The sequence below is a fragment of the Eptesicus fuscus genome, chromosome 13 (genome assembly GCF_027574615.1).
Source record: "Eptesicus fuscus isolate TK198812 chromosome 13, DD_ASM_mEF_20220401, whole genome shotgun sequence".
Classification (NCBI taxonomy): Eukaryota; Metazoa; Chordata; class Mammalia; order Chiroptera; family Vespertilionidae; genus Eptesicus; species Eptesicus fuscus.
Genome location: NC_072485.1, coordinates 64359458 through 64382679, shown reverse-complemented (window position 1 = coordinate 64382679; position 23222 = coordinate 64359458). Strand labels below are relative to the sequence as shown.

The window sequence follows — 23222 nt, the reverse complement described above, 5'->3', positions numbered from 1 at the left end:
TATCTTCTTGTAGAGATGTAGTAAGCAAGTCACAGGTGGACTTAGAAAGCAATTTCCCTTTTAGAAACCTTTATAGTATTTAGATCAAGATGTTATGAGAAATTAAGAATTTAATTTTATAATTCAAGTATATTATACTCAATAGAAAGGGCTTGTGTTTTGAAATTTTTTCTCCATTATAAACCTTGTTAATAATCAAGAAATCCTTATTAATCACCCCTTATGCCTGAGGGTACGAAGTGGGCTAATCAAATGCTATTTCATTTCCCTGCCTTTGTTTTTTACTACCTATTCTTTTTGGTGTAACCCCAGGACTTTTCTTTCCTTCTATCATATAAAATACAGTTCTGAAACTCTAGCATCCTTTTAAGGCAGTATTTTCCCCCATCTTGTGAGGAACTCAGAAAACTGTCCACAGCACTCTGGAAGTCAATGAGAAGGCAAGACTATTCCTCATCTGTTCAGGTTCAAAACTAAGTACATATTATTATGCTGCCTCATCTTAATATAATATCTATAAATCAACTCCATCAACTTCATTTTAATACTGAGAAATTTGCTTAAAATGATGATTCAGTACAATTAAGATACGAAGTTATAGAAACAAGCATACAATGTTTGCAGCTTCTATTATATTCTATATGTTATTAGTAAATTAACTTCCAAATATAATTTGCAATTCAAATTATTCCCTGCTTTTGTAATTCTATTCTATTGCTTTTGCCTGTGATCTCCATGGAGAGAGAACAGCATCTTAGATTATGTCATCCTCTTGGATGATCTCATGTCCTAAACTATGGCTATAATCCAAAAGGTCTTTGGTTCCCTTCTATAATGAGTCTCTCCTTCTACCTTAAACACTTCTTTTGCTGTTCCTAGCAGTGGCAGTTTGAGCTCTCTACTGATTTTTGTAAACCCTGGTTGATAATAGCATTCTCTTTCATTTTTGCCAATTCATTCTACTCAGTCTAAGCTTTAATAAATTTAAGCTGTTTAGGTCACTGTAACACCAATAACCATTATAACACTTTTAAGACCTTTTTTTTTGTTATTTATATTCAACATCTTGGGATTACCCATTACAGTTAAATTTCCTCTTCTTATTACTTAACTTTGAACATTTGTTGCATAGACAGAGTGCTTGATACCAAAGAAATCATAAGTATTTACACATCCCAGAAAAAACAGTTGTTGCCATTTTCAGTATCAATAGAGCAAAAATATTTCCACTGAGCCTTACCTCTTCCATTTTTTTAAACATTCAGTTTAATTTTAACTTATTAATGTAACTTGTCCTAGGATCTCTAATTCTCAAACTTTACCATATAAGCTTGCTCTCTGAATTCCCCATCTCAGTTACCACAGCTCTGTGGCCTCTAAGAATAGGCTGGCTTTTTAACTTTTTATAACCTTTTCCAACTCCTAGAATATTTATCTATATCCAAGGATGGGAAAATTTCATCTTATTTCTAACTTATGAAGACTTTCTATCACCAATATTCTTTGAATAAAGGGATTTTTATTTTATTGAAGATACTATTAAGACAATAGCAGGGTCATGTAATATATAATACTGATCAACTGAATTTTAAAACCATACATATCCAAATCTGAGTTTTCTCCTAGTTCAACTAATTTTCCTTAAGTTACATGCTCCACAGATAAATTTCCCTTTCCTAGGATTATTTTAAACTTTTGGAAAAATATCTATTTCTCTAACCACTTGAATTCCTTATAGTGTCAGAGCAAAAGATCATATAGCTGGAAGGAATAGAGCTTACAGAACACCTGGTTTTATAAGTGAGGCAAAAAGAGGTCCAGAGGAGAAGGGTAGATGCTTCTAGTCAAGCCTAGACTATTCCAAGACCAAGAATGGGATATTTTGCTAAATTAGTGACTGAGGTTACTCCTACTAAGACAAAGCACTTATAAAAGAGAACATTTGAAACTGTCAGGAGACCAAGGTGATATAAGAGAAAGTTATCACTTACCAACTGCACCTGACCCAAATGTATCATCATTGAATTGATCAATTTCTTCATCTTCCTCTCCCAGGCCTTGAAATGCATCCTCATCTTCATCCAGAGGACAATCCTCCAAAGACTAAAAAGAGAAAAGAGATTTAGCTATTCATGAAGTTCACAACCACATTGTAAAATGTTCTAAAAATGTTCATCTTACTTTCCCAATCAGCGTAATATCTTCATTATGGCTTTTTGTAAAGATGGCATTTTTTCTACCCCTCAATTTCCCCAACATTGGAAAATTTCTGTATCTTCTTTTCTTTCAGTTTCTCTTTCCCATTCCTTATTTCATTTAACCTTTCCCTGCAAACATTCCATTTCTCTATCAGGAATCTAATAAGAGCATTTCCTCATGGTCTGCCAACTTCCTTTACATCACTGGTTAGAATAATAATGACAAATTAAATGAACCCTTTATTTTGAGTTTTAGTGTACTGTTCAACAAAATTTTCACCTTCCCCATATTCATGTCATCTTTTCAACTATTTTATTATTCTCTTTTAAAGCTTTCTCTTCATTTTTGATCTTTCCCCTTTTCTGTTTCCTATTGGCCCAAACTCTGGTGATAAAACAGAAAGCTAAAATTTTCAACCACAATTAAGTAAATTCTCAAAAAGCTGTGATATGGCAAGTTCAAGTTCTGACTCCATTCTTACAAGTGGTGTTAACTTGGGCAAATCATTTTTTTAAATTAATTCATTAAGTACCTCTTGAGCACCTATTGTGCCACAGGCTTTGTTAGGCTCTAAGTCTCAGTCTCCTAAGAGATAATAGAGGAGCAATACCACCTACCTCATAGTTACGAGGATTAAATGAGGAAGAGATTTAGTCAAACACTGAGGGTTGCTGAACAATGCTAGATATCACCATAACAACTTAGGTAGGTTTATTGTAAACATTTCCTCCTTACACTTTAGTTTTTAACTTATTTTCTAAGTTTTCTTTTCTTTTGGCAACTGCCTACCACTTATCACCTCCCTCCATGTTTTCATACAGTTAGTTTGGTTTTAAACCATTTCCTATCAAGTATCAAGTGTGTCCACAATTTTCAAAGACTCTGAATCGGAAGGCAGGGTTGTGTTATACCTTGCCTGGCTACCTCCTAGTTTAGACTGTTCCCAAAGGTACGGTTAAGCCAAAGGGCCATTTCACCCATTTTAGCCCTCACAAACGTACACAAAGCAGGTATGCAATTGCTTCCACCTTAAAGGCAACATCCAGCAGCACTCCTCCCAAATCACAAAGATCTACTTAACCAAATCACTGTTGTTGTTTTTTTAATTGGAAAGGCTTTTAGGGATTATGCAGACAAGCCCCTTTATTCTACAAACCTGGAGACTTTATGGTCAGAGATTAGAAGTCGCTCAAGGTCATACAGTGAATTAGCGACAAGCTCAGGACTCTCGACTATTGCTACATTACCGGGACCGTCACCAAACCCACGTCTCCCTCCACTCGCCCAAAAGGAACTTCTGCTGGACACGCCCCCTCCCAACTCCCAGGCCTCTTTAGTCAACAGTCTACGGACCCAGTCAAAGGGCAAGCCCAGGCCCCATGGACCCGGTGGTTTCCTGTGTGTATAGGTGTGTGTAACTGGACGAAAAGTGGTTCCTGATCCAGGGCGGGAAACGTGTCTCTGGGCTTTCCCAGGTGACTCTTCCTCTAGAAGAGCCACCGGATGGATGCAACGCCTCCCCTCCGCGGCTCCTCCCGGGTTGGGGCTGGCAGGTGGTCCGGCTAAGGCACTTAACGGGCCCTCCCCACCTCAAAACCGAGGCCAACTCTACCCAGCGACAACTAATAGGGCAGTCCCGTCCCCCGAAGCCAGCTCACACAGCTCTAGGATGAAACCCACGACCCCAGGTGCGAGGCGCTCCTCTGAGTCCCGGGGGTCCCACCGCCCGACGCCCACCCGTCCTCCGAAGCGCGGGACAGAAGCTCAGGGGATAAGAGAGGAAAAGGGGAACGGGAGGGAGGGAGGGGTCACTTCCGGTCGCCACAGCTCACCTCGTAGCGGAACATTCTTGGGGAGGGGGAGGGAGCGGGGAGGGGAATGGGGAAGGGAGGGAAAAAGAGTTGACTCCCCGGGCTCCTCCGCGCGCGGGTCCTCCACCGGCTCGCGACCCCCGGCCGCCGCCGTACGCCGGAGCGTGCGTGGGGACGTGCGCAGGCGCGCCTGAGGGAGGGCGGCCACTCCGCTCTGCACCCGGCGGCGGCGTCTGCGCGGGGACAGATTTGGCGTCCGGTTTCCTACACTCAGCGGCGGGAAGGAGGGCCCGTGGTGTGAGATTGCGCACGCGCAGCCGGTCGGGGGGCTTCCTCGCCTTCCGACTTGCAGCTCCGCCCCGGTTTCTCTGCGCCCGCCCCAGCGCTCAGGTCAGAGTCACGAGTTTTCCGTCACTGTTGGGGCGGAGAAAACCCTTGTGATGGTCACAGGATATGGCTTTGAAGAGTTCCAGGCTTAGTCTAAACTGGAAGAAAGGGAGATTCCTGGGCTCTTTTTTTTTTTCTAACGCCCAACACAGGCTTTGGGCTGCTCGGCGGTCCTCAAAATATATGCTACCCGCCAGGTGGAGGGGGAAAAAGAAATGGAAAAGTTCATGTCATCCCAAGGGGCTGAATTCGTCGCCACTTTCTGCGGCACATCACCCGCTGAGTTAACAGCAGGTGTGGGCAGTGATTTCTGTGACTCAAAGTGGCGATGGCGCCCGGTTTTTAAAGAGCCGAAGGCATGTTCCGGGAGGGTCCACTAGGGCGATATTTTTAGGCGCCAGGCGCTCCAGGCACGTGGAGCGGGAGAGCCAAAAAGGGCAGCGCGGCCGTGGGCAGCAAGGTCACAGAGGCTGAGAAGCGCCAGGCTGAGTGCGCGGCGGGGTGACACCACCTCCTTAGAGGATCCAAGCTCGAAAAGAGTGTCCCGATTATGAGCCTCCGCACACTGATTGCGGAAATCTTGGTTGTTTGTAGCAGCCGCTAGCACCTCCCATGCCCTTTCAGCCGTAGATCTCACGAAATTATCTCTTTCCCTCCACGGACTAACCCTTTGCACTCGATTGCTTTTTTCTCGATTCTTTTATTCTACTCGGGATTTAATTTTTTTAAATACCCCAGATTTTACAAAGCGCGACAGTAGAATAAAAAACTGGAGTTTCTTTTCATACAAACTTATTTATTTGGATTTTTTTATATTTCAAATTATTGATACATTCAAAGAGTAATTTTAATCTCTATAATTTTTCATGGTGTGATATTTTTTTGAAACATTCGACATACGAGCTGCTGCCGATGCTAACCGTGTCGAGTCACACTCGACATCCGAGTGCAAAAGGCTAAACTTGCACCTCGAAGAATGAGTTCATGTGCATTTCACAACTCCTTTCTCTGGGTGTCTTAAAATGCAGTCTCGCCTTGGAGTGATATACAGTAAATTTTCTTTCCTGTTAAGTGTGGTTGGATTAATCAGAGCCTGTTGGAAATAAAGTTCTGGGTGTGAATCAGTGCTTCCTGTCACGGGCTATCAGTTTTGGGAACGCTATGTAAACAAGTTTGAGCCTTAATTTCTTTGTAAAATGGGTTTAATGATACTTGCCTTACACAGTAGTGGTTCAATGGCAGGATGATGCCAATACTACTACTAATGATTGAAGTTTGCCTGGCTCTCTGCTAGGTGTTTTAGATGATCATCTCACTGAATCTTTCCTTGTGCCAACCCTATGACGTAGGTACTTTATAGATAAGGAATCTGAGGATTAGAGATGTTAAGTAATTTGTCCCAAACCACCTATTGGCAAGTGGCAAAGCTGGCAACTGAGATTCGTCTGATTCCAAACACCCAATCTGTTAATCCTGTGACAATTTAACAAAAGCAAATGTTTACATGTGCTGGGCCTGAACCTTAAAGAAGTGGAACAGTCCAAGGATAAGATGGTAATTAATTGGTTTGCAAGTATGCATGGAGTGCTACAAAACTTGTGCTAGGTAACCTCAAGTCTCAAAGAATTGGTGCCCTATGAACCAAGGGTTGGCTAACTATAGCCCTTCGTTGAATCTGGCCAGTTGCCTGTTTTTGTTATTGTTGTTAATCCTCACCCAAGGACATTTTTCCATTGATTTTTAGAGAGAGTGGAAGGGAGAGGGACAGACAGAAAGAAACATTGATGTGGGAGAGACACATGGATGTGTTGCCTCCTGCACTCGCTGGGTTGGGATGCACCCTGACCAGGATGCAGCCTGCAACCAAGGTATGTGCCCTTGACCTGGAATGGAACCTGAGACCCTTCAGTCTGAGGACCAATGCTCTATCCACTGAGCCAAACTGGCTAGGGCTCTATAGGGTTTCTTGATTGTTCTCAGGACATGTCAGCTTCTCCCAGAGAGAGGTCACAATATCTCTGATGACTGGGTTCAGAAGTCATATGTATCACTTCTTCCACATTCTGTTTGTTAAAAATAAGTTAGTAAGTACAGTCCATGCTCAAAGGGAAGGGTATAAGGAGATCCTTATAAAGGAAGAGGTAACAAAGAATTTATGGACATATTTTAAAACCACCACAGTCTGTTTGAAAGAAGGCCTATTTGTCTTAATCATGGCAAGTTTATGGAAAAACAGATTCTAATATTATGATGTAAGTGATTATAAAATACTTGTAAATAAGGAGGTGTTGGTGTGGGAATATTCAGATTGATTTACAGAACAGAGTAAGCAAAACACAACAGCATAAAACTTCATTTATATATGACAAAGATGACACCTCAATTCAATAGACAAAGGAAACATGATTTAAAAATTATGCTGAAGTAATTGGTTACTTATTTGGGGCAAAAAGTTAAATCCTTATAGCACAGCTTACATCAGAATACATTCCAGAATGGTAAGTTTTATGTAAAAATTTACACACAAAGCAAGAACAAAATGTAGGTGAATATTTCTATGATTTCAGAATTTAATTACTATGAAAATCACAAAGCAAAATTTGAATACCAAATTTCATAATGAAAAATATAATCACTGACAAACTAAATATAAAGACTTTAAATTCTTTAAGCATTTTAGAAAAAAACCATAAAATTTAAAGGGCTATAAAACATATAAAACCCCGATTTTTATTTTTTTACTTATGGATTCTTTTGTTGTTGTTAATCCTCACTCCAGGATATTTTTCCCATTGATTTTTTTAGAGAGAGTGGAAGGGAGGGGGAGAGAGACATCAATTTGAGAGACACACATTGTCAGGGAGTGACAATACATGGGACTTATTCGAAAGCCATTCTGAGTCTGGACTCCCTACTTTTTGTAATAAAAAGCCAACTGAGGAGTTTTAACCAGTTTTAACACACAAAGCAGGAACAAAATGTAGGTGAACATTTGTATGATTTCAGAATAAAACTTCAGTTTTAATCAGAAGAAAGAGAAAACGGAGCCGTCTTACAAAGAACATCAAGTTAATAAATTGACGACACATATACTAAGTGCCTTAAGTTTAGGGCTGCGTCCACATCAGTGAGGAGAAGAGACAAGGCTGCTGCCCGCACAGAGCTTGCAGAAGGGGTGGGAGGCAGACTGTGCCCCTGTAATTGGTGTGGTGGAGGCTATGATGGAGAAGCCCAGGGTATCATAGAGGCAGCTCAAGGGCCACTTAACTCAGTCCTGGTGGGTGAGGATCTCAGATATGGGGAAGGGGAGAGCTCTGCAAAGGTGAAATAGCATAACTTTGGCATTAATTGGGGTTTGAACTAGATAGCTACTGGTCTTCATTCCCTTGATTGTGGGTTGAGCCAAGTGACTCACTTCTAATGAACAGAATATGGCAATATCGATGGAATGTCACATCTGAGATTAGGTAAAAACACGTTGGCTTCCATCGATCTCTTTCTGTTTTTCTTATTCCCTATCTCCTTCTCTCTCACCTGCTCACTCTGATGGAAGGCAGCTGCCATGTTGTGGGTTGCCTTATGGAGAGGCCCACATAGCCAAGAGGGTGGCCTCCAGCCAGCAAAGAACCAAGGCCCTCTGTCCAACAGCCCTTGAGGGCTGAGTCCTGCCAACAGCTTTGTGAGTAACCTTAGAAACAGACCCTTTTCCAGTCAGGCATGAACTAGGACTGCAGCCCCAGCTAACACCTTCACTGCAGTCTTGTGAGAGATCTTGACACAGAGGCACTCAACTGAGCTGTTCCTGGATTCCTGAATCACAGAAGTTTTAGGACAACTTGTTATGCAGCCATAGATAATATGCAAACTTTAAGGGGCAAAATTACAAGTCAGAGAGTTTATTCTCCATCCTAATTATTCTCTATCCTTCCTGCCATGTGGAGCAATAGCTATGGAGGACAGAAAGTCTCTTCTCTTTAATTATCTAGCTCCCCTTATTTTTTTAAATTGTTCACAGTATTACAAATGTCCTCCAAGTTGCCCCCTTTTGCCCTCCTCCTCCCAGGGCTGCCCCACCACAGGCTTTCACCACACTATTGTCTGTGTCCACTAGTTATGCATATCCTATATAATAAAAGGCTAATATGCACATTGCCTGAATGGCAGAATGACTGGTCGCTGTGACATGCACTGACCACCAGGGGGCAGACACTCAACGCAGGAGCTGCCCCCTGATGGTCAGTGCACTCCCACAGGGGGAGCACTGCTCAGCCAGAAGCCGGGCTCATGGCTGCGGAGCACAGCAGCAGTGGCAGGAGCCTCTCCCACCTCCACAGCAGCGCTAAGGATGTCTGATTGACAGCTTATAAGTTCAAAAGTTGGACATCCCCCAAGGGCTCTTGGACTGAGAAAGGGCGCAGGCCGGGCTGAGGGACTCCCCCCTCTGTGCATGAATTTCGTGCAATAGGTCTCTAGTATGTATATAAGTTCTTTGGTTAATCTCTTCCCATCTTCCCCCCTCTTCCCCTCTGAGATATGTCAGTACTGAACACCACACTCTGGAGATACTACCTTAAGGTACACCAACCAGAAAGTGGTCTCACCTGTTTCACAGCAGGCTCTGGCAGTCTAGATGGGGTAAGGCTCAGTTCTTTTCTCCACTGGGAAAGAAATAGGCTTACAGGGTGGAGAGAGAAGGAAGTGAAACCCCAAGTCCCAGGAGTCTGTCTTTGGTTTGTTTGTAAATGTGAAATTAAGTGTTGGCTGATATATTTATAACCAAAATGCAAACACTTGAATGAATCCTGTTTTATGGGGAAACAGCTACATTAATATCCGGTGGGTGGAAAACCAAGTACCACTGTGGGGGATAAATATGAAAATACATCAGTGAGAACACTGAGGCTGGATCCTTAAGTCACTGTCCACCTATGTGGAGACCCTAGAATTCACTTGGCCTCAATATCAGGGTTTTTCATACCAGCCCAGGGGCTCCACTAGCTCAGGTCCCATGCCTTGCAGTTACTTTACTTTCTTCAGGTTTTTGTACACAATTAGCAGGTGGAATCCAGACTTCTTCCTGTCAGGAAAGAGCAAATATTAATGTTAAGATAAAATGAACCAAGTAGAGTTCCTACCTACTAGGAGGTTTAACGAAGGCTTGAAATATATAATAACTACCTTCCAATAGATTCTATATATAAAAAACCCTAATATGCAAATAGACCGAAAGGCGTGGAACAACCGAACAACCAAACAACCAGTTGCTATGACATGTGCTGACCACCAGGGGGTGCGCGCAGAACATGGCGGGCATTGGCAGAGCATGGAACATGATGGGCGTTGGCCGTGGTGGGATGGTGGAGCAGGTGAGCGGGGCGCCAGACCAAGGCTGGGTGCCAGTTGCTGTCATTGAGGCGAGCCTCTGGTGGTTACTGAAAATTCTTTGCTCCTGTCCGCCTTGGTGGGAGTAGGGCTGCTGGCAGACAGGGGACCAGGGCCGCAGTGGGAGGGGCCGGGCAGGGGCATGGAGGATGGGCCGAGACCCGTCCCTGTGCCCACCACAGCTTGCGGTCTATAGTTCCTTTTAAGGTGCACAAATTCGTGCACTGGGCCCCTAGTGTGATAATGAAAGAACTCTGCTGATGTTTCCCTTCCTGAGTTCCTGGACTCTACTTGCTGCTAAGAGGACTCTTTTAACACAGTTTTCAGTGTTTTAATAAGTAAGGAAAATCATATAGTTATCTCTGTATGGCCAACACAGGCTAACCAAAAGGTCTTTTTTTCCTTCTTCATGGAAACATCCTCTCATAGGAAACCAAATCCCATCCCCTCAATTTTATGGAGCAATAATTGACATATTAGTTTAAAGCATGTAACAATGGTTTGATATATACTAGTACATATATTGCAAAATGGTTACCACAAATTTAGTTAACACCCATCACCTCACATAGTTACAATATGTTTCTTATGATGAAAACTTGTTCTCTTAGCATCTTTCAAATATACAGTATAGTATTAATAACTATAGTCACCATGCTATACATTACATCCCCAGAACTAACTTATCTAATAACTGAAAGTTTGTACCCCTTGATCACTTTTACCCATTTTGCTCCTTTTCCCCAACCACAAGTCTGTGTTCTGTATCTGAGTTTGAGGAAATCAAATTTCTTATTTCATAGTAAGTATATAGCATCTTTCAAAGCAGATTTACAAATGAAATTAAAGAATACATTATTTTTTACCTTGAAGAATGGGAATCATTAGTTTTCATCATCTCTTTTACTTGAAAGATGAGAACATAGATTGTGTGATGTCAAGTGACAACTGTTTTGTGGCAAAACGCTGTGTCTAGAGTCAGGAGACCTTCTTTTCCTGAAGTATGGGGACCTAGCTCTCCCAACAAAGATTAAGAGGAGGTGGGATATATAGGCTGTCCCAAAAATGTATACACTCACTTTGAATAATTATAAAGGCAGTGTTTACATTTCATTTTCAAAATTGATCTATCGGCTGTTAAAGGGTGAATACATTTTGGGGGGACACCCTATACTAGTATCTCTGAATTACGCTCTTTTTCTGTGCATGGCCACCAGGGGGCGCAGACGCCTTTTGTACCACAGATGGGAAACTCCGCCTAGCTAACACCTGGGTAGAAGGAAGCATTCAGGACCAAAGAGGGTGCAAATAGCTTGGCCACTCACGGACTGTGAGTATCTTTATGGAAGGCGATGAAATCAGCATGGAGCACATGCTGAGATAGCAGAAGAGGGCAAAAGTCTGTTAGAATTAAGAAAAATATTACAGCCCTTAAACCTGAATGCATAGAGCAGATTCTTTTCTTGACTTGAGAAATGAATCTTCAGATTGTCGGTTTCATTTATTGAGAGCCACTCTTGCTGGGTTTGTTATTTGTTCCCAAGAAAGAGGACAAATAGGGAAGAGAGAAGGGGGAGGGGAGAAGAGGGAACAAAGAAGGGGGGTAGTGTGAAGACCTCACCCCCTTTTCAGAAGGTATAACTCGCCTGGGAATCTCTGCACCACGTAGGAAGCGAGAACGGCTTAAGCTTCCCAATAAAAATATTTTTACCTACAACCTTGCTCTATACTTTACCAATCAATTATTCCTCCTCTGTAACAGTGGGTATTATCCCTGACTTATAGATATGGAAACAGCCCTCCAACCCCCCACTCCCCCCCCGACAGAAATGGTGATTTCCCCAGTTATACAAATTGTCAGTGGCAGGTGTTCTGACTTCAACACTGAACTGCTTAACGTGTCTCTGAAGGGTCCCCACTGCCTACATCATGAAATCCGAATTCTTCCTTCCAGCCTGCCCTTTCGCGCTTCACTTCCAGTTATTTCCTCTAGGACTACCTCCTATCAGCTGTTCAAATTACGTTATTAGAATGCCCCCCTCCCACCCATTATACCAGAAATCACACTGGGTTAGAGTTCTTTGTCTACGATACTTTGTTCCCGCCCCGCAATGAATGAGTCTCGAGGGCCGGCTCCTAATACAAAACGTGGCACAGGTAGCGAATGGCTGTCGAATGGAATCGAATGGAATTGGGGTCCAATAGACCTAGTCGCTCTTCCTCCGCCCTGCGGCGGGACCTACCCGCGCACGGTCCTCTTCCTGGACTTGTCCGCTCCCTCGGGGGACGAGGAGCAAGAGCAGGTGGAGTTAGGGTAGCCGCGGATGGCAGGGCAGCGGCTGGGCACGGCCCCTTTAAGGAGGAGCGCGGGGCGCGGCCCAGGTAAGGGGCGGGTCCGCGGGCGCATCAGCACTGCGAGCCGGCGCTGGCCGGGAGCCGGATTTGGAGCGCGCGGCGCCGGCGGGGCCGGAGGGGGCGGCGCGGCCGAGCCTCCCGTAAGTCTCGGACGCTCCTCCTAGCCGTCCGCCGCCGCCGCCCACCTCCGCCTCCCACTCCCGGCCCGGCCCGGCCCGGTCGCCACTTCCGGCAGCTCTCCTGGGACGCGCGCACTCCGGAGCGCGCTCACCTGCCTCGGGCGCCTGGGCACCAGGATGAAGGACCGGCTGGAGCAGCTGAAGGCCGTGAGTCCCGCCGCCCCCGGGACCCCGGCGGGCCGGGGCTGCGGAGGGTGGAGCTGCGCGGGAGAGGGACTTCCCTTCTCTCCCCAAGTCCAGGCTGGAGGGGGGCCGCGTGAGGCCTGCCCTCCGCAAGCCGCGGCCACATCCCGCGCCCATTCCACCCCTCCTCCTCCCAACCGGGATCATGTGCCGGTGATTCATCGCTGGACTGCGATTTTCCTGGAAGCCTGTAGCCTCCCTTCTCTCCTCTAACCCCCAAGCTGGACAGAGTTAGTCCGGAGCTGGGGTCCGCGGGGGGTGCTTGGGCCTGGACGAGCTCCCTGTGAGATCCGGGGTCACCTCCTGCCCGCTGCTGCCTGGCGCTACGCCCAGGACTGGCCTCCTCCCCCCCTTGTTTCCGACCTGAGGGACACCCAGCCCACCTGCCCCCTCTCCCGGGGAGCAGCTCAGGGCTTCTGGGTGACCTCCTGAACTGTGAGCTGGTTACGTGCGGAGATGGGTCCAGCTCTGGGGGTCTATAATTATTAATTTCCCCCAGCATCCCCAGGACAGCTGTGGACGGGGGCAAAGGAGCTGAAGGTAGCCCGCCTCCAGCCTTGCTGCACCAAGGCTGTAAAATCTTGGGCTACTTACTCTTTCCAGCCACTCTTTCCTTATCTGTCAAATGGGGATAGTCATGCCTTAGAGATTTGTTATGAGATGAAATGACATAATGAGACTTAATACAGAGAAGTGTTAAAGCATAATAGGTTTTGGAGTCAGATGTTCACAGACTCATTCAACAAATAATTATTGAGTGCAGTCTAGGGACAGGCCTAGTGCTAAACCTTGGGCACAGGCTCTGCCTTAATGGAGTTAAAAATCTAGCTCTTGACGAAAGCAGTCCATCTACATGGGAGCTAATGCAGGAGTACTAACTATCCGTTAACTTCTGAGTCGAAGTATTGTCATCTGTAAAATGGGTGGTTGTGAGGACTAACCCCAAGAGAGCACGCAGAGCCCTCTTGTGTGGTGTGTGGCACATAGGGGACTAGTAAATGGCAACATAATGCTACTAATTGTTAAGGCTCTTTGGAAAAATAGAGACCTCATACAAGTGTGAGGAACTAATAGGATGATGTCACAATTGTTTTCCTTTTTCCTCCCTTGGGTGTGACCTTCATGACCTTTCACCTGCTCTAGGTAGTAGGGCAGCAGAGGAGGCAGGTCAGTGAGGAAGCGAGAGAAGGGACGGGACCGTTGTGGGAGTGAGCCTTTCTGCATCTTACCGGCTTTCTGTCATCTGAGCCACACAGTGGTTACTCACAGGGCAGAATATATTTTCATTATTTTTAAAAATATATATTTTTATTGATTTCAGAGAGGAAGGGAGAGAGAGAGAGAGAGATAGAAACATCAATGATGAGAGAGAATCATTGATCGGCTGCCTCCTGTACACCCCACACTGGGGATTGAGCCCACAACCCAGCCATATGCCCTGACTAGGAATCAAACTGTGACATTCTGGTTCATAGATCGCAGCTCAACCACTGAGCCACGCTGGCCGGGTGCCACTATTTTTGTAGGTGAGGAGACTAGAGCTCAGCCTGAGTAGGAGGGATGCCCCCGGTCACAGAGCTGGTGATCCTCCATGGTGCTCTTTTTCTGATGCACGCTGGTTGGGAGGCAGAAAGGGAAGAGGTTTTGAAGGTCTTCCCATTTCAGCTCACCCAGCCATCATAAAACAGTGCAAACTGAAGAGCAGGCAGAGGCGGTTCCCTTCCCTTTCTTAGGGATCCATTTCCAAAGGAAGATACCCTATGGCCTCTTTCAATAGCCCATTGTCAACAACCAGCAAAGAACCTTCACCAAGCTTTGGATTCAAAGTATAAATTCAAGCTTCCTTATTACTCCCTGGAACAGGGAGCTAATGCTGTTTCCTCCCTTTACCTCTTGGGGTGGTGGTGCAAGTGAGACTGCAGATGGTGCAGCTGTTAGGGAAACGCAGTTATTATGGGATTACAGTTCTGAAATAACAGGTGCTCTAGAGCAGGGAGATGGGTGGGTCTGGGCTGCAGGTTCAAAGGGTCTAGCTGTGACCCTGCCACTTAGTAACTGTGTTCCTTTGTGTCATTTTCTTTTTTAAATATATTTTTATTGATTTCACCTGCACACCCCCTACTGGGGATCGAGCCCGAAACCCAGGCATATGTCCTTGACTGGAATCGAACCTGGAACCCTTCAGTCTACAGGCCTACGCTCTATCCACTGAGCCAAACCTGCTAGGGCCTTTTGCGTCATTTTTTTCTCTCTGTTTCTCTGTTCCTCCTTTGTAAAACAAACAATTTGGTTGATCTCAATATAAATGCTTTCCTGAAGACTGCTAGGGTTATATAAATTTTGGTTTCTAGTCCAGTTACTCTCTCCCCCTCCCCCCCAGGACAGAGACAGCTCTCACTGCCGTAAGATAACCATCTTCTCTCTTGATTTCTTTTATCAGGGAAAGACATTTGTTAATCAGCATGAAACCAGTTTCACACTGAGCAGCCTATGCAATCTCTTTCTGAGGCATCTTTCTAAACCCTGGGGGAGGAGAGCTGATAACCGCCTCCAGAGATCTGGAGGACAGTCATGTGCGGAAGGTTAGGTTTGCTCTGTATAGATACAGGGAGATGTGAAGTTGATGGGTGGAAGTTATGATTCGGCACTACAGCATTTTTAGGGGTCAGCGCTGCCCAAGGATCAGCTAGGCTGGCTGGAGAGATTGTGAATCCTTTAGCATGGGAGGGAGGAGGCAAGAATTTGTTGGGACATTGCACGTTGTAGGGATTTGAGTATCTTTGAAGAAGGGGAGGCAAATCAGGTGGTTTAAGGCCTCCATCAACTCTGAGGATATGTGGTTGTGTAAAATGTTTCATTGTGAGCCTGTGCTAAGCACCTGTTAGGCTCTGGAGTCTATAGGACTTAGATCTCAGACTTGCATCTGTAAAGTGGATCCTCATGCCTTTCCCCTATGGTCATTAGCAGCGTGAAATGAGGTGATTCATGATAATCACCCACCCCAGGAAGTAAGAATCCCTCAAACTTGCTCTGTTGGGAGCAACATCCACACTGAAGGGCACACTCTCCTGTGGCCATGGTCACAAGACCTGACTAATCTCTTGCAGGGCTCCTCCTGGTGGGCTTTCTCAGCAGTCAGCTTCTTCAGTGACTAGGACAGGCTCGCCAGGAATGCGCAATGCCTCCACCTAGCCTATCTCACAAGGCGGGTCCTGCTGATTTCTCACTAGCTGAACTTTGGATCTGCTGAGTCCAGATGATTGCTATTCAGGATCCTCTTGCCTGGTCCTCTTTAATAGGTAGTTAGTTACCTATTAAACACTCAGTAAACATTTACTGAGCACCTACTGTGTGCCAGGTCCTTGGGATGGTGCTAGGGTATAATGGTGAACACATTTTCCTGGGTCTTGGGAATTTCCCAGACAGACAGGGAGACACACAAGAAACAGACACATGATGCCATCTTTGTGATAAAACTGCAGGAATACCCTGCAGGAGTTGGTGACAGGGCATTAGGGAGTTGGGACACTTCCCAGAAGAAGTGATGCTTAAGCTCAGGTTCCTCCTCAAGTCTTCCAAGTAAGGCAAGGATCCTGAATTTTCTCAAGCACTCTCCCATTGGCGAATGTCCCACATATACACTACGATCATTGCTCTTTAACCTCTATGTGGTGGGCAGGTTCATGCTCATTCTTTTTGACCTCATCCTGCTGGGCATCATGTTAGCCAGAATTATTACATAAAGTCCTGGTCTTAAAGAGTCAATGGCCATCTAGGGAAAACAAAGGGCTGTAAGTTATGAAAAGAAACCCCCCTCCTCCATAATCAAAGGTAGATAATGATAATAAAGAAGCCAGTGATGTATGGAATAGAGGTCAAGGACTTTGGACCCTGTTGGAGATCTATAGAGGAATAGAGATGACTTGGGATGTACTGGCCCCTCCAAAACCAACACCTAATGAAATCAACCACCTGAGGCTCTAAAGGCCAGCCTTACTTTTTGCTCGTTCTGTTCTGTCTTGTGTCCTAAAGGGCTTGTCTTTGGTCCCTTCCCCATCTGAAGTTCTAGTGTGCTTTTGGGATCAGAGTTACTCAGGATAACAGTGTTAGTTCAGCCCCATGGAAACACAGACCTGAACTTCCCCTTTAAAGCTTAATTCATTCTGTAAATATATATTGAGCCCCTACTATGTGCCAGGCGCTTTGGATCATAACCAAATCTTAACGTCCTTACTTGAGAATCTCTTCATTGAGATCCCATCCTTCAGTGATAAAACCTCTACTAGCCAGTGATTTCTTCCCCAGCTCCTCTCTCTTCCTGGGAGGGTTCATTCCCTGGGTGAGCTGTTTTGCTGTGAGCAGATGGGAAGCAGAGCTGAGATGAGTGCAACAGGGATTGGGTAGGGATTACAGACCCATCAGCCGGAGGCCAGAAGAGAAAATGCTCGGATGAAAGAAGGGGATTAGTTTTATTTATATTCCTGTGAGTGTAGAAGAGTTGGGGGTTGTGGGGCTTGGGGGATTGTCAGTCACTGAGGGAGAAATGCTTGTTCATGTGTCCTCCCTTTCAGCGTTCTGTTCCCCTTTGTCAAAACCATGCCAAAATTCATTCATCACAGGCAGTGCTCCCTAACTGGAGCCTAGAATATTCTCCCTCCCTTCCAGCAGCCCTCATGGACCGTATATTGCTTTGCAATGAAATACCTTTCTTCTAAAAAGTCAGTGGGGTTATTTGTTACCATGGAGTGGACTTGAACCCATCTTCCTCTTTTTTTTTTTTTTTTTATGAGATGGATTCAGTCTTCTAGGTCCTCTTGTCTTTAAGATCGATGGCTCTATTCTTGTCGTCATCATATCAGCTGCAGTAACAACAATCATTTATTGAGCAGCTACCTACTATAGGACAGGACTAGTGTTAGGTGCCTTATATACCTTGTCTCTAATCCTCTCAACTCTGCAAGGCAAGGTGCTGTTACATCATTCTCATTTTATAGGTAAGGGGCTTGAGGCGCAGAGTAGATTAAGATCTCCAGCTCAAAAGTAGTGGGATCAAGAACAAGTATATCTTCCTTGCTTTATTATGTCGCCCTATACTGTATTTGTTCATCTCCCCAACTATTGTATGCACAGGCAGTGGCAGATGGGATACTCCTCTGGGGCTCAGTGCCTAGCACTCTGTATGGTAGTTACCTATTAAACATTAGTTGACTAGACAACAACAGCTTGGCCCTTACACATGCCTTATTCATTATTATGACTTACTCCTCCCACTCCATTCCCTGTGGGTTGGTGAATCCTTACTTGCCTGAAGTTCAGCATTAACTCTGGGAACCCATACAATTGCTGATGGAGCCAGAAGTCACTGGTTCCACCCTCAGGGACATGGATGGATGAGTTTCAGGGCTCCTACCTATATCCCAACCCCCAGCCCATTACATCATGGAAGGTTGCTCTTGTTCAGAGAGAAAAGGAAGGAGAAGATGTGGATACCACAGTGAAATCTGGCCGCCCCATTTCCCCCTGGCCAAATCTGAAACATCCATTAGGGTTCAGTTCCCATGTCATCACTGCAGAAAAACTTGCAGACCCTGAGCAGAGAGTATTTACTCTGCCTTCCTGGGACCTCCACAAACTATTTTTGTTGATATATAAAAGCAGTTACACACTGTTTAATTTCAGAAGCTGCCTGCCCCGCGATGTCCTGCTCTCTGAGGTAGCATAGACCCTGAATGCCTCATCCCCCCTGTAGGTTCACTTCCCAGTCCCCAGCCAGCACAGCTGTCACCCATACCATCAGTGGATGAATGGGGATGTTCTGCCAATGAACTTACCTGGAGACTCTCCAGTCCCTGAGGGGCCTGATCTTCAGCCACCTTCCTATTAGGCCCCTCTGCCATTTCCTCCCCTCACCACTGTCTCCACTGTTAGGTCAGCCTGTTTTCTGGCATTGGGCCCTTTCTAAGGCGACATTCCCCTGTCTCTGTCTAGAGACTGAGTGAAATTCAGCCCCCCACCTAAAGCGATCAGTGGACTGTGTACTGTCTGGTATGTTTACTTGTCTGGGTTAGGGCAGCTTGGTAGGGCATCAGATTTGCTTTTATTTTTAAAATTGACTTTTTAAAATTTTATTCTAGACTAATTTTAGCTGTACAGAAAAGTTACAAAGATAGTACAGAGAGTTCCTGTCTATGCCTCACCTGGTTTCCTCCATTGTTAATGCCTTAAATTACGATGGTACATTGGTCGAAACTGAGAAACTGATACTGGTACATTACTATTCACTGACATCCAGAGTTTATTTGGTTTTCACGAATGTCCCTTTTTCTGTTCTAGGGTTCAGTCCAGGACACCACACTGCGTGTAGTTGTCATGTTTTCTTAGCTTCCCCTGGCCTGTGACAGCTTCTCAGTCTTGTGTTTTACCACCTGAGGGGGTGGCATCTGCGTTTAGTGCTTTGGAAGTGCGTTTCCGCTGGCCGGTGATGCATGTTGCAGCTGGGGTGGGTTGCTGTTAGAAGGCACCACTCCGTGATGGTTGAGAACCAGGGCCCTGCCACCAGCTTCCCAGGCTGTCCTGGCTCAGGCACGTGCCATCTGCATGATCTCAGCAGGTTACTGGTCATTTTTATGTTTAGTTTTCTAAGCTGTCAGATGGGGAGGTCCCCAGAAGGTTGTTGTGAGATGAAGTGCCTTAGTAAATATAGAGCATGTGTCTTAGAAGAACCCTTAGCACAGATGTTATCTTTATAACATTAAAAAAATTAAATTCTTTATTGATTAAAGTATTACATACATCTCCTTTCCCCCCATTGAACTCTCCCCAGCCGCTCTCACCCCCCAGCACATGCCCTCACTTCCCTACTGTCTGTGTCCATTGGTTATGCTTATGTGCATGAATACAAGTCCTTTGGTTGATCTCTTACCGCCCCCTCCCACCCCCCCCCCCCCGCCCCGCTCTGAGGTTTGATGGTCTGTTTGATGGTTCTTTGTCTCTGGATCTATTTTTGTTCATCAGTTTATGTTGTTCATTATATTCCACAAATGAGTGAGATCATGTGGTATTTTTCTTTCATTGCCTGGCTTATTTTACTTAGCATAATGCTCTCCAGATCTATCCATGCTGCTGCAAATGGTAGGAATTCCTTCTTTTTTACAGCAGTGTAGTATTCCATTGTGTAGAGGTACCACAGTTTTCTAATCCACTCATCTGCTGATGGGCACTTAGGCTGTTTCCAAATCTTAGCTATTGTAAATTGTGCTGCTATGAACATAGGTGTGCATATATCCTTTCTGATTGGTGTTTCTGTTTTCTTGGGATATAGTCCTAGAAGTGGGATCACTGGGTCAAATGGGAGTTCCAGTTTTTAGTTTTTTGAGGAAACTCCATACTGTTCTCCACAGTGGCTGCACCAGTCTGCATTCCCACCAGCAGTGCACGAGGGTTCCTTTTTCTCTGCATCCTCACCAGCACTTGTCATTTGTTGATTTGTTGATGATAGCTATTCTGATAGATGTGAGATGGTACCTCATTGTTGTTTTGATTTGCATCTCTTGAATGATTAGTGACTTTGAGCATGTTTTCATATGTCTCTTGGCCTTCTGTATGTCCACTTTTGAAAAGTGTCTATTTAAATCCTTTGCCCATTTTTGATTGGATTATCTTTCTTTTGTTAAGTAGTATGAGTTCCCTATAAATTTTGGTGATTAAACCCTAATCAGATCTAACATTGGCAAATATGTTCTCCCATGCAGTGGGGACTCGTGTTGTTTTGTTGATGTTTCTTTTGCTGTGCAGAAGCTTTTTATTTTGATGTAGTCCCATTTGTTTATTTTTTCCTTAGTTTCCATTGTCCTAGGAGCTGTATCGGTAAAGATGTTGCTACCACATATGTCTGATATTTTGCCGCCTATGGAATCTTGTAAGATTTTTATGGTTTCCCGTCTTACGTTTAAGTCCTTTTCTTTGTAACTAATAATGAAGTGTTCTGGAAGGACCATGAGGATGAGGGGGCTTGTGGGTCAGGCTGAATGAAAGGAAGGGTTGAGGAGAAGGCTAAGAATGGAATAGAGACCTTATTACTTCCTTCCTCCTTCCTATATCCTTGAGAACTGGATGTTGTGAGGGGAGGGAAAGTTGAGGGAGTCAGAAAAGTGTGAAGAAGGCTGGAGAAGGGGAGGAAGGCTTGAAAGAGGACTGGAACGCTTCAGGAGGAAGCAGAAGGTATTCTTTGAATCTACTTGAATGGCTCCTGGGAGCATAGAGAAAGCAGGAAAAAGGTGTAGTCTTCTCACCACAATGGCCTTCCTGAAGTTATCCTTGGGGGAATCCAGTCCACCTTCAAAATTCCCCAAGGAGTCACCTCTGCATACATCCCTAGTAGGCTTCTGTCTTCCTCAGGCTCTGCCTTGAATGCAGGTGAGGCTGATCCCCTCCTCTCCTGGGTATACAATTCCTGTGTGTGTGGACTTGTAATGACCTGTGTGCCTGTGCCTCCCATCTGAGACAGTGAGGTCAGGAGCAGGCGGGGCTGAGTCGGGTCTGTGTGTCTCCAGTGTCTGTACTATTCCTTGGCAGATGGTAGATGTGTTTTTTTCTTTCTTTTTTTTTTTTTTAGATGGTAGATGTTTAATGAATACTGTTGGAAGAATGAATGAATGAATAAATGACTATTACTCTGTGTGGGACCTTGTAGTGAGAAGGAGAAGGTTGTGGGTGTGGTGGTTGATTATGAGGCCCCACCACCTAAGTCAGTGCACCATGAACAATGGATTGTATGCAGCAGTCTGTCCCATCTTTTTCACTTTTGGCTGTGATTCCCACTGAATTAACCTCTCTAACCACAGAGTATAGATAACATCTACCTAGAGGGTGTTTTTGTTCTTTTCTCCTTTCTTTGTTTAGGTGAACTTCCATCGCCTTTCATTGCTCCTTCTCTAGGCCTAGATTTTGAGAAGCAAAAGCAGATAGGAATGGACATGGCATGTGGAGATGAAACTTGGATGCTTTTTATTTTATTTTTAATATTTATTTATTTATTTTAAACAACTAAATTTATTGGGGTGACATTGGTTAATAGGGTCATATAGGTTTCAGGTGTGGATTTCTATGTTACAAGATCTGTATATTGTACTGTGTGCCCACCACCCAAAGTCAAATCATCTTCCATCACCATATTTTTATTTTTATTTTAAATATATTTTCTTGATTATTTTACAGAGAGGAAGGGAGAGAGATAGAGAGTTAGAAACATTGATGAGAGAGAAACATTGATCAGCTGCCTTCTGCACACCTCCCACTGGGGATGTGCCTGCAACCAAGGTACATGTCCTTGACCGGAATCGAACCTGGGACCCTTCAGTCTGTAGGCTGATGCTCTATCCACTGAGCCAAACCGGTTAGGGCAGATTTTTATTTTTATTAAAAAAATTTTGACATTCTTTTTAATGCTTATCTGAGGATATGTGTTGTTTTTTTAAAAAATGTATTTTTACTGATTTTAGAAAGAGGAAAGGAGAGGAAGAGAGAGATAGAAACATCAGTGATGAGAGAGAATCACTGATCGGCTGCCTCCTGCATGCCCCACACTGGGGATCTAGCCTGAAACCATGGCATGTGCCCTGACCAGCAATTGAACTATGACCTCCTGGTTCATAGGTCGATGCTCAACCACTGAGCCATGCTGGCTGGGTTATTTCTTTAAATGCATATAGTAAAGAAATGACTATTCAAATAAATGAACTAAATTTCAATTAATTCTAAGGGACCTGCTTTCAGCTTCTGAGAATTGGCGTTAGAGTTGCATCTTTAGCAAAAACTCTCTTTAGAGAAAAAAAGGCAATTCTCTGCTTTAGATGGCATGGTCTTGAGCATTTAATATGTACCCAGCATTGCTTCAGGTATTTCATATGTATCAATGAATTTAATCCTCGCAGCAATTCTGTGAATAGAGTTTTCATGTTACAAATGAGGAAACTGAGGCACAGGGAGGTTAAGTGACTTGTTTAAGATCACACAGCTACTAAGGGGCAGAGCTGGATTTTCAATTCAGATGTATCTCTGTGTCTCCTACACACATGCACATTCAAGGATTATATGCACCGGTATCTTTTTCACTCATGATATAGATTAATCCAGTTTAGTTACTATATTGACATTGCAGCATACCCTGAAGTAAATGAGGTGTGTTATCAAACCAGAGTGGGAAGGGTATCTTCAAGTGGAGTGCAGAAAGTGAGAACAGGGTGCTGGGCTCCCACAGACCTGCTTTCGAGTCCTCATGCCACCATTATTAGCTGAATCACTTTGCACAGTCATATAACCTAATTAAATAATTACCTCATCTGTAAATGGAGAAAGTAATATCTGTCTCTCCTAGGGATGACATGAGAATCAAATAATATATTTGAAACCACAAGAGTGTCTGCAACCAAACACACATATGTTGTGTAGTAGTGTGATTGTTATGGCAGAATGCATAGGGTGGGGTCATTAGGGACTTTGGTTTTTGTCCAGTTGTCCACCAACTTGCTGGCCTTGGGCTGATTTGGTATTGAGTTTATTCCCCAGTGTCTTCATCTTCCAAAGAGGGCCGGTTCTTGCTTCCAAATGTTCAACTAGAACATCTGGAAAGTAAAAGTATGAGGCTCACCTAGGGTTCATTATCTGTATGTCTCTTCTTGACTCATCTTACAAGTGTGTTGGGGAAGATGCATTTCAGCGGAAAGGG

At 44.6% G+C, this 23222-nt stretch overlaps 2 protein-coding genes and 1 long non-coding RNA gene across 13 annotated transcripts in view; 1 reads left to right on the top strand and 2 right to left on the bottom strand.

Annotated features, from left to right (window-relative positions):
* Window positions 1-4236, bottom strand: part of PATL1 (PAT1 homolog 1, processing body mRNA decay factor) — a 33784-nt gene extending 29548 nt beyond the window's left edge. For 2 of the 3 annotated variants that reach the window (XM_028156652.2, XM_054724843.1), the window contains exons 1-2: window positions 2182-2600; window positions 1992-2103 (exon numbers count right to left, since the gene is read on the bottom strand). In XM_028156652.2, coding sequence (XP_028012453.1) covers window positions 1992-2103; window positions 2182-2259 — 190 coding nt within the window. In that variant the 5' untranslated portion in view covers window positions 2260-2600. Of the gene's footprint in view, window positions 1-1991; window positions 2104-2181; window positions 2601-4031 lie in introns of those variants that run through there. The other variant, XM_008148912.3, reaches the window with a different exon arrangement.
* A 915-nt stretch (window positions 4237-5151) lies between these two features.
* LOC129151094 (uncharacterized) lies at window positions 5152-12252 on the bottom strand. Of its 3 annotated transcripts, none has more exons than XR_008557895.1 (3): window positions 12023-12252; window positions 8999-9474; window positions 5152-5490 (listed from the first exon to the last, which is right to left on the bottom strand). It is a non-coding gene; the product is annotated as an uncharacterized LOC129151094 (long non-coding RNA). The 3 variants fall into 3 exon arrangements; XR_008557897.1 differs by lacking the exon at window positions 5152-5490 and adding an exon at window positions 5773-7711; XR_008557896.1 differs by lacking the exon at window positions 5152-5490 and having other exon boundaries at window positions 5773-9071; window positions 9376-9474.
* LOC103292676 (syntaxin-3) overlaps window positions 11859-23222 on the top strand; it is a 117276-nt gene continuing 105912 nt past the window's right edge. For 6 of the 7 annotated variants that reach the window (XR_008557894.1, XR_008557893.1, XM_054724847.1 and 3 more), the window contains exon 1: window positions 11859-11936. Coding sequence is in view for 5 of the 7 variants with exons in the window: in XM_054724847.1 (XP_054580822.1) it covers window positions 11895-11936 (42 nt within the window). In the remaining 2 variants the exon portion in view is untranslated. Of the gene's footprint in view, window positions 11937-12380; window positions 12461-23222 lie in introns of those variants that run through there. The other variant, XM_054724845.1, reaches the window with a different exon arrangement.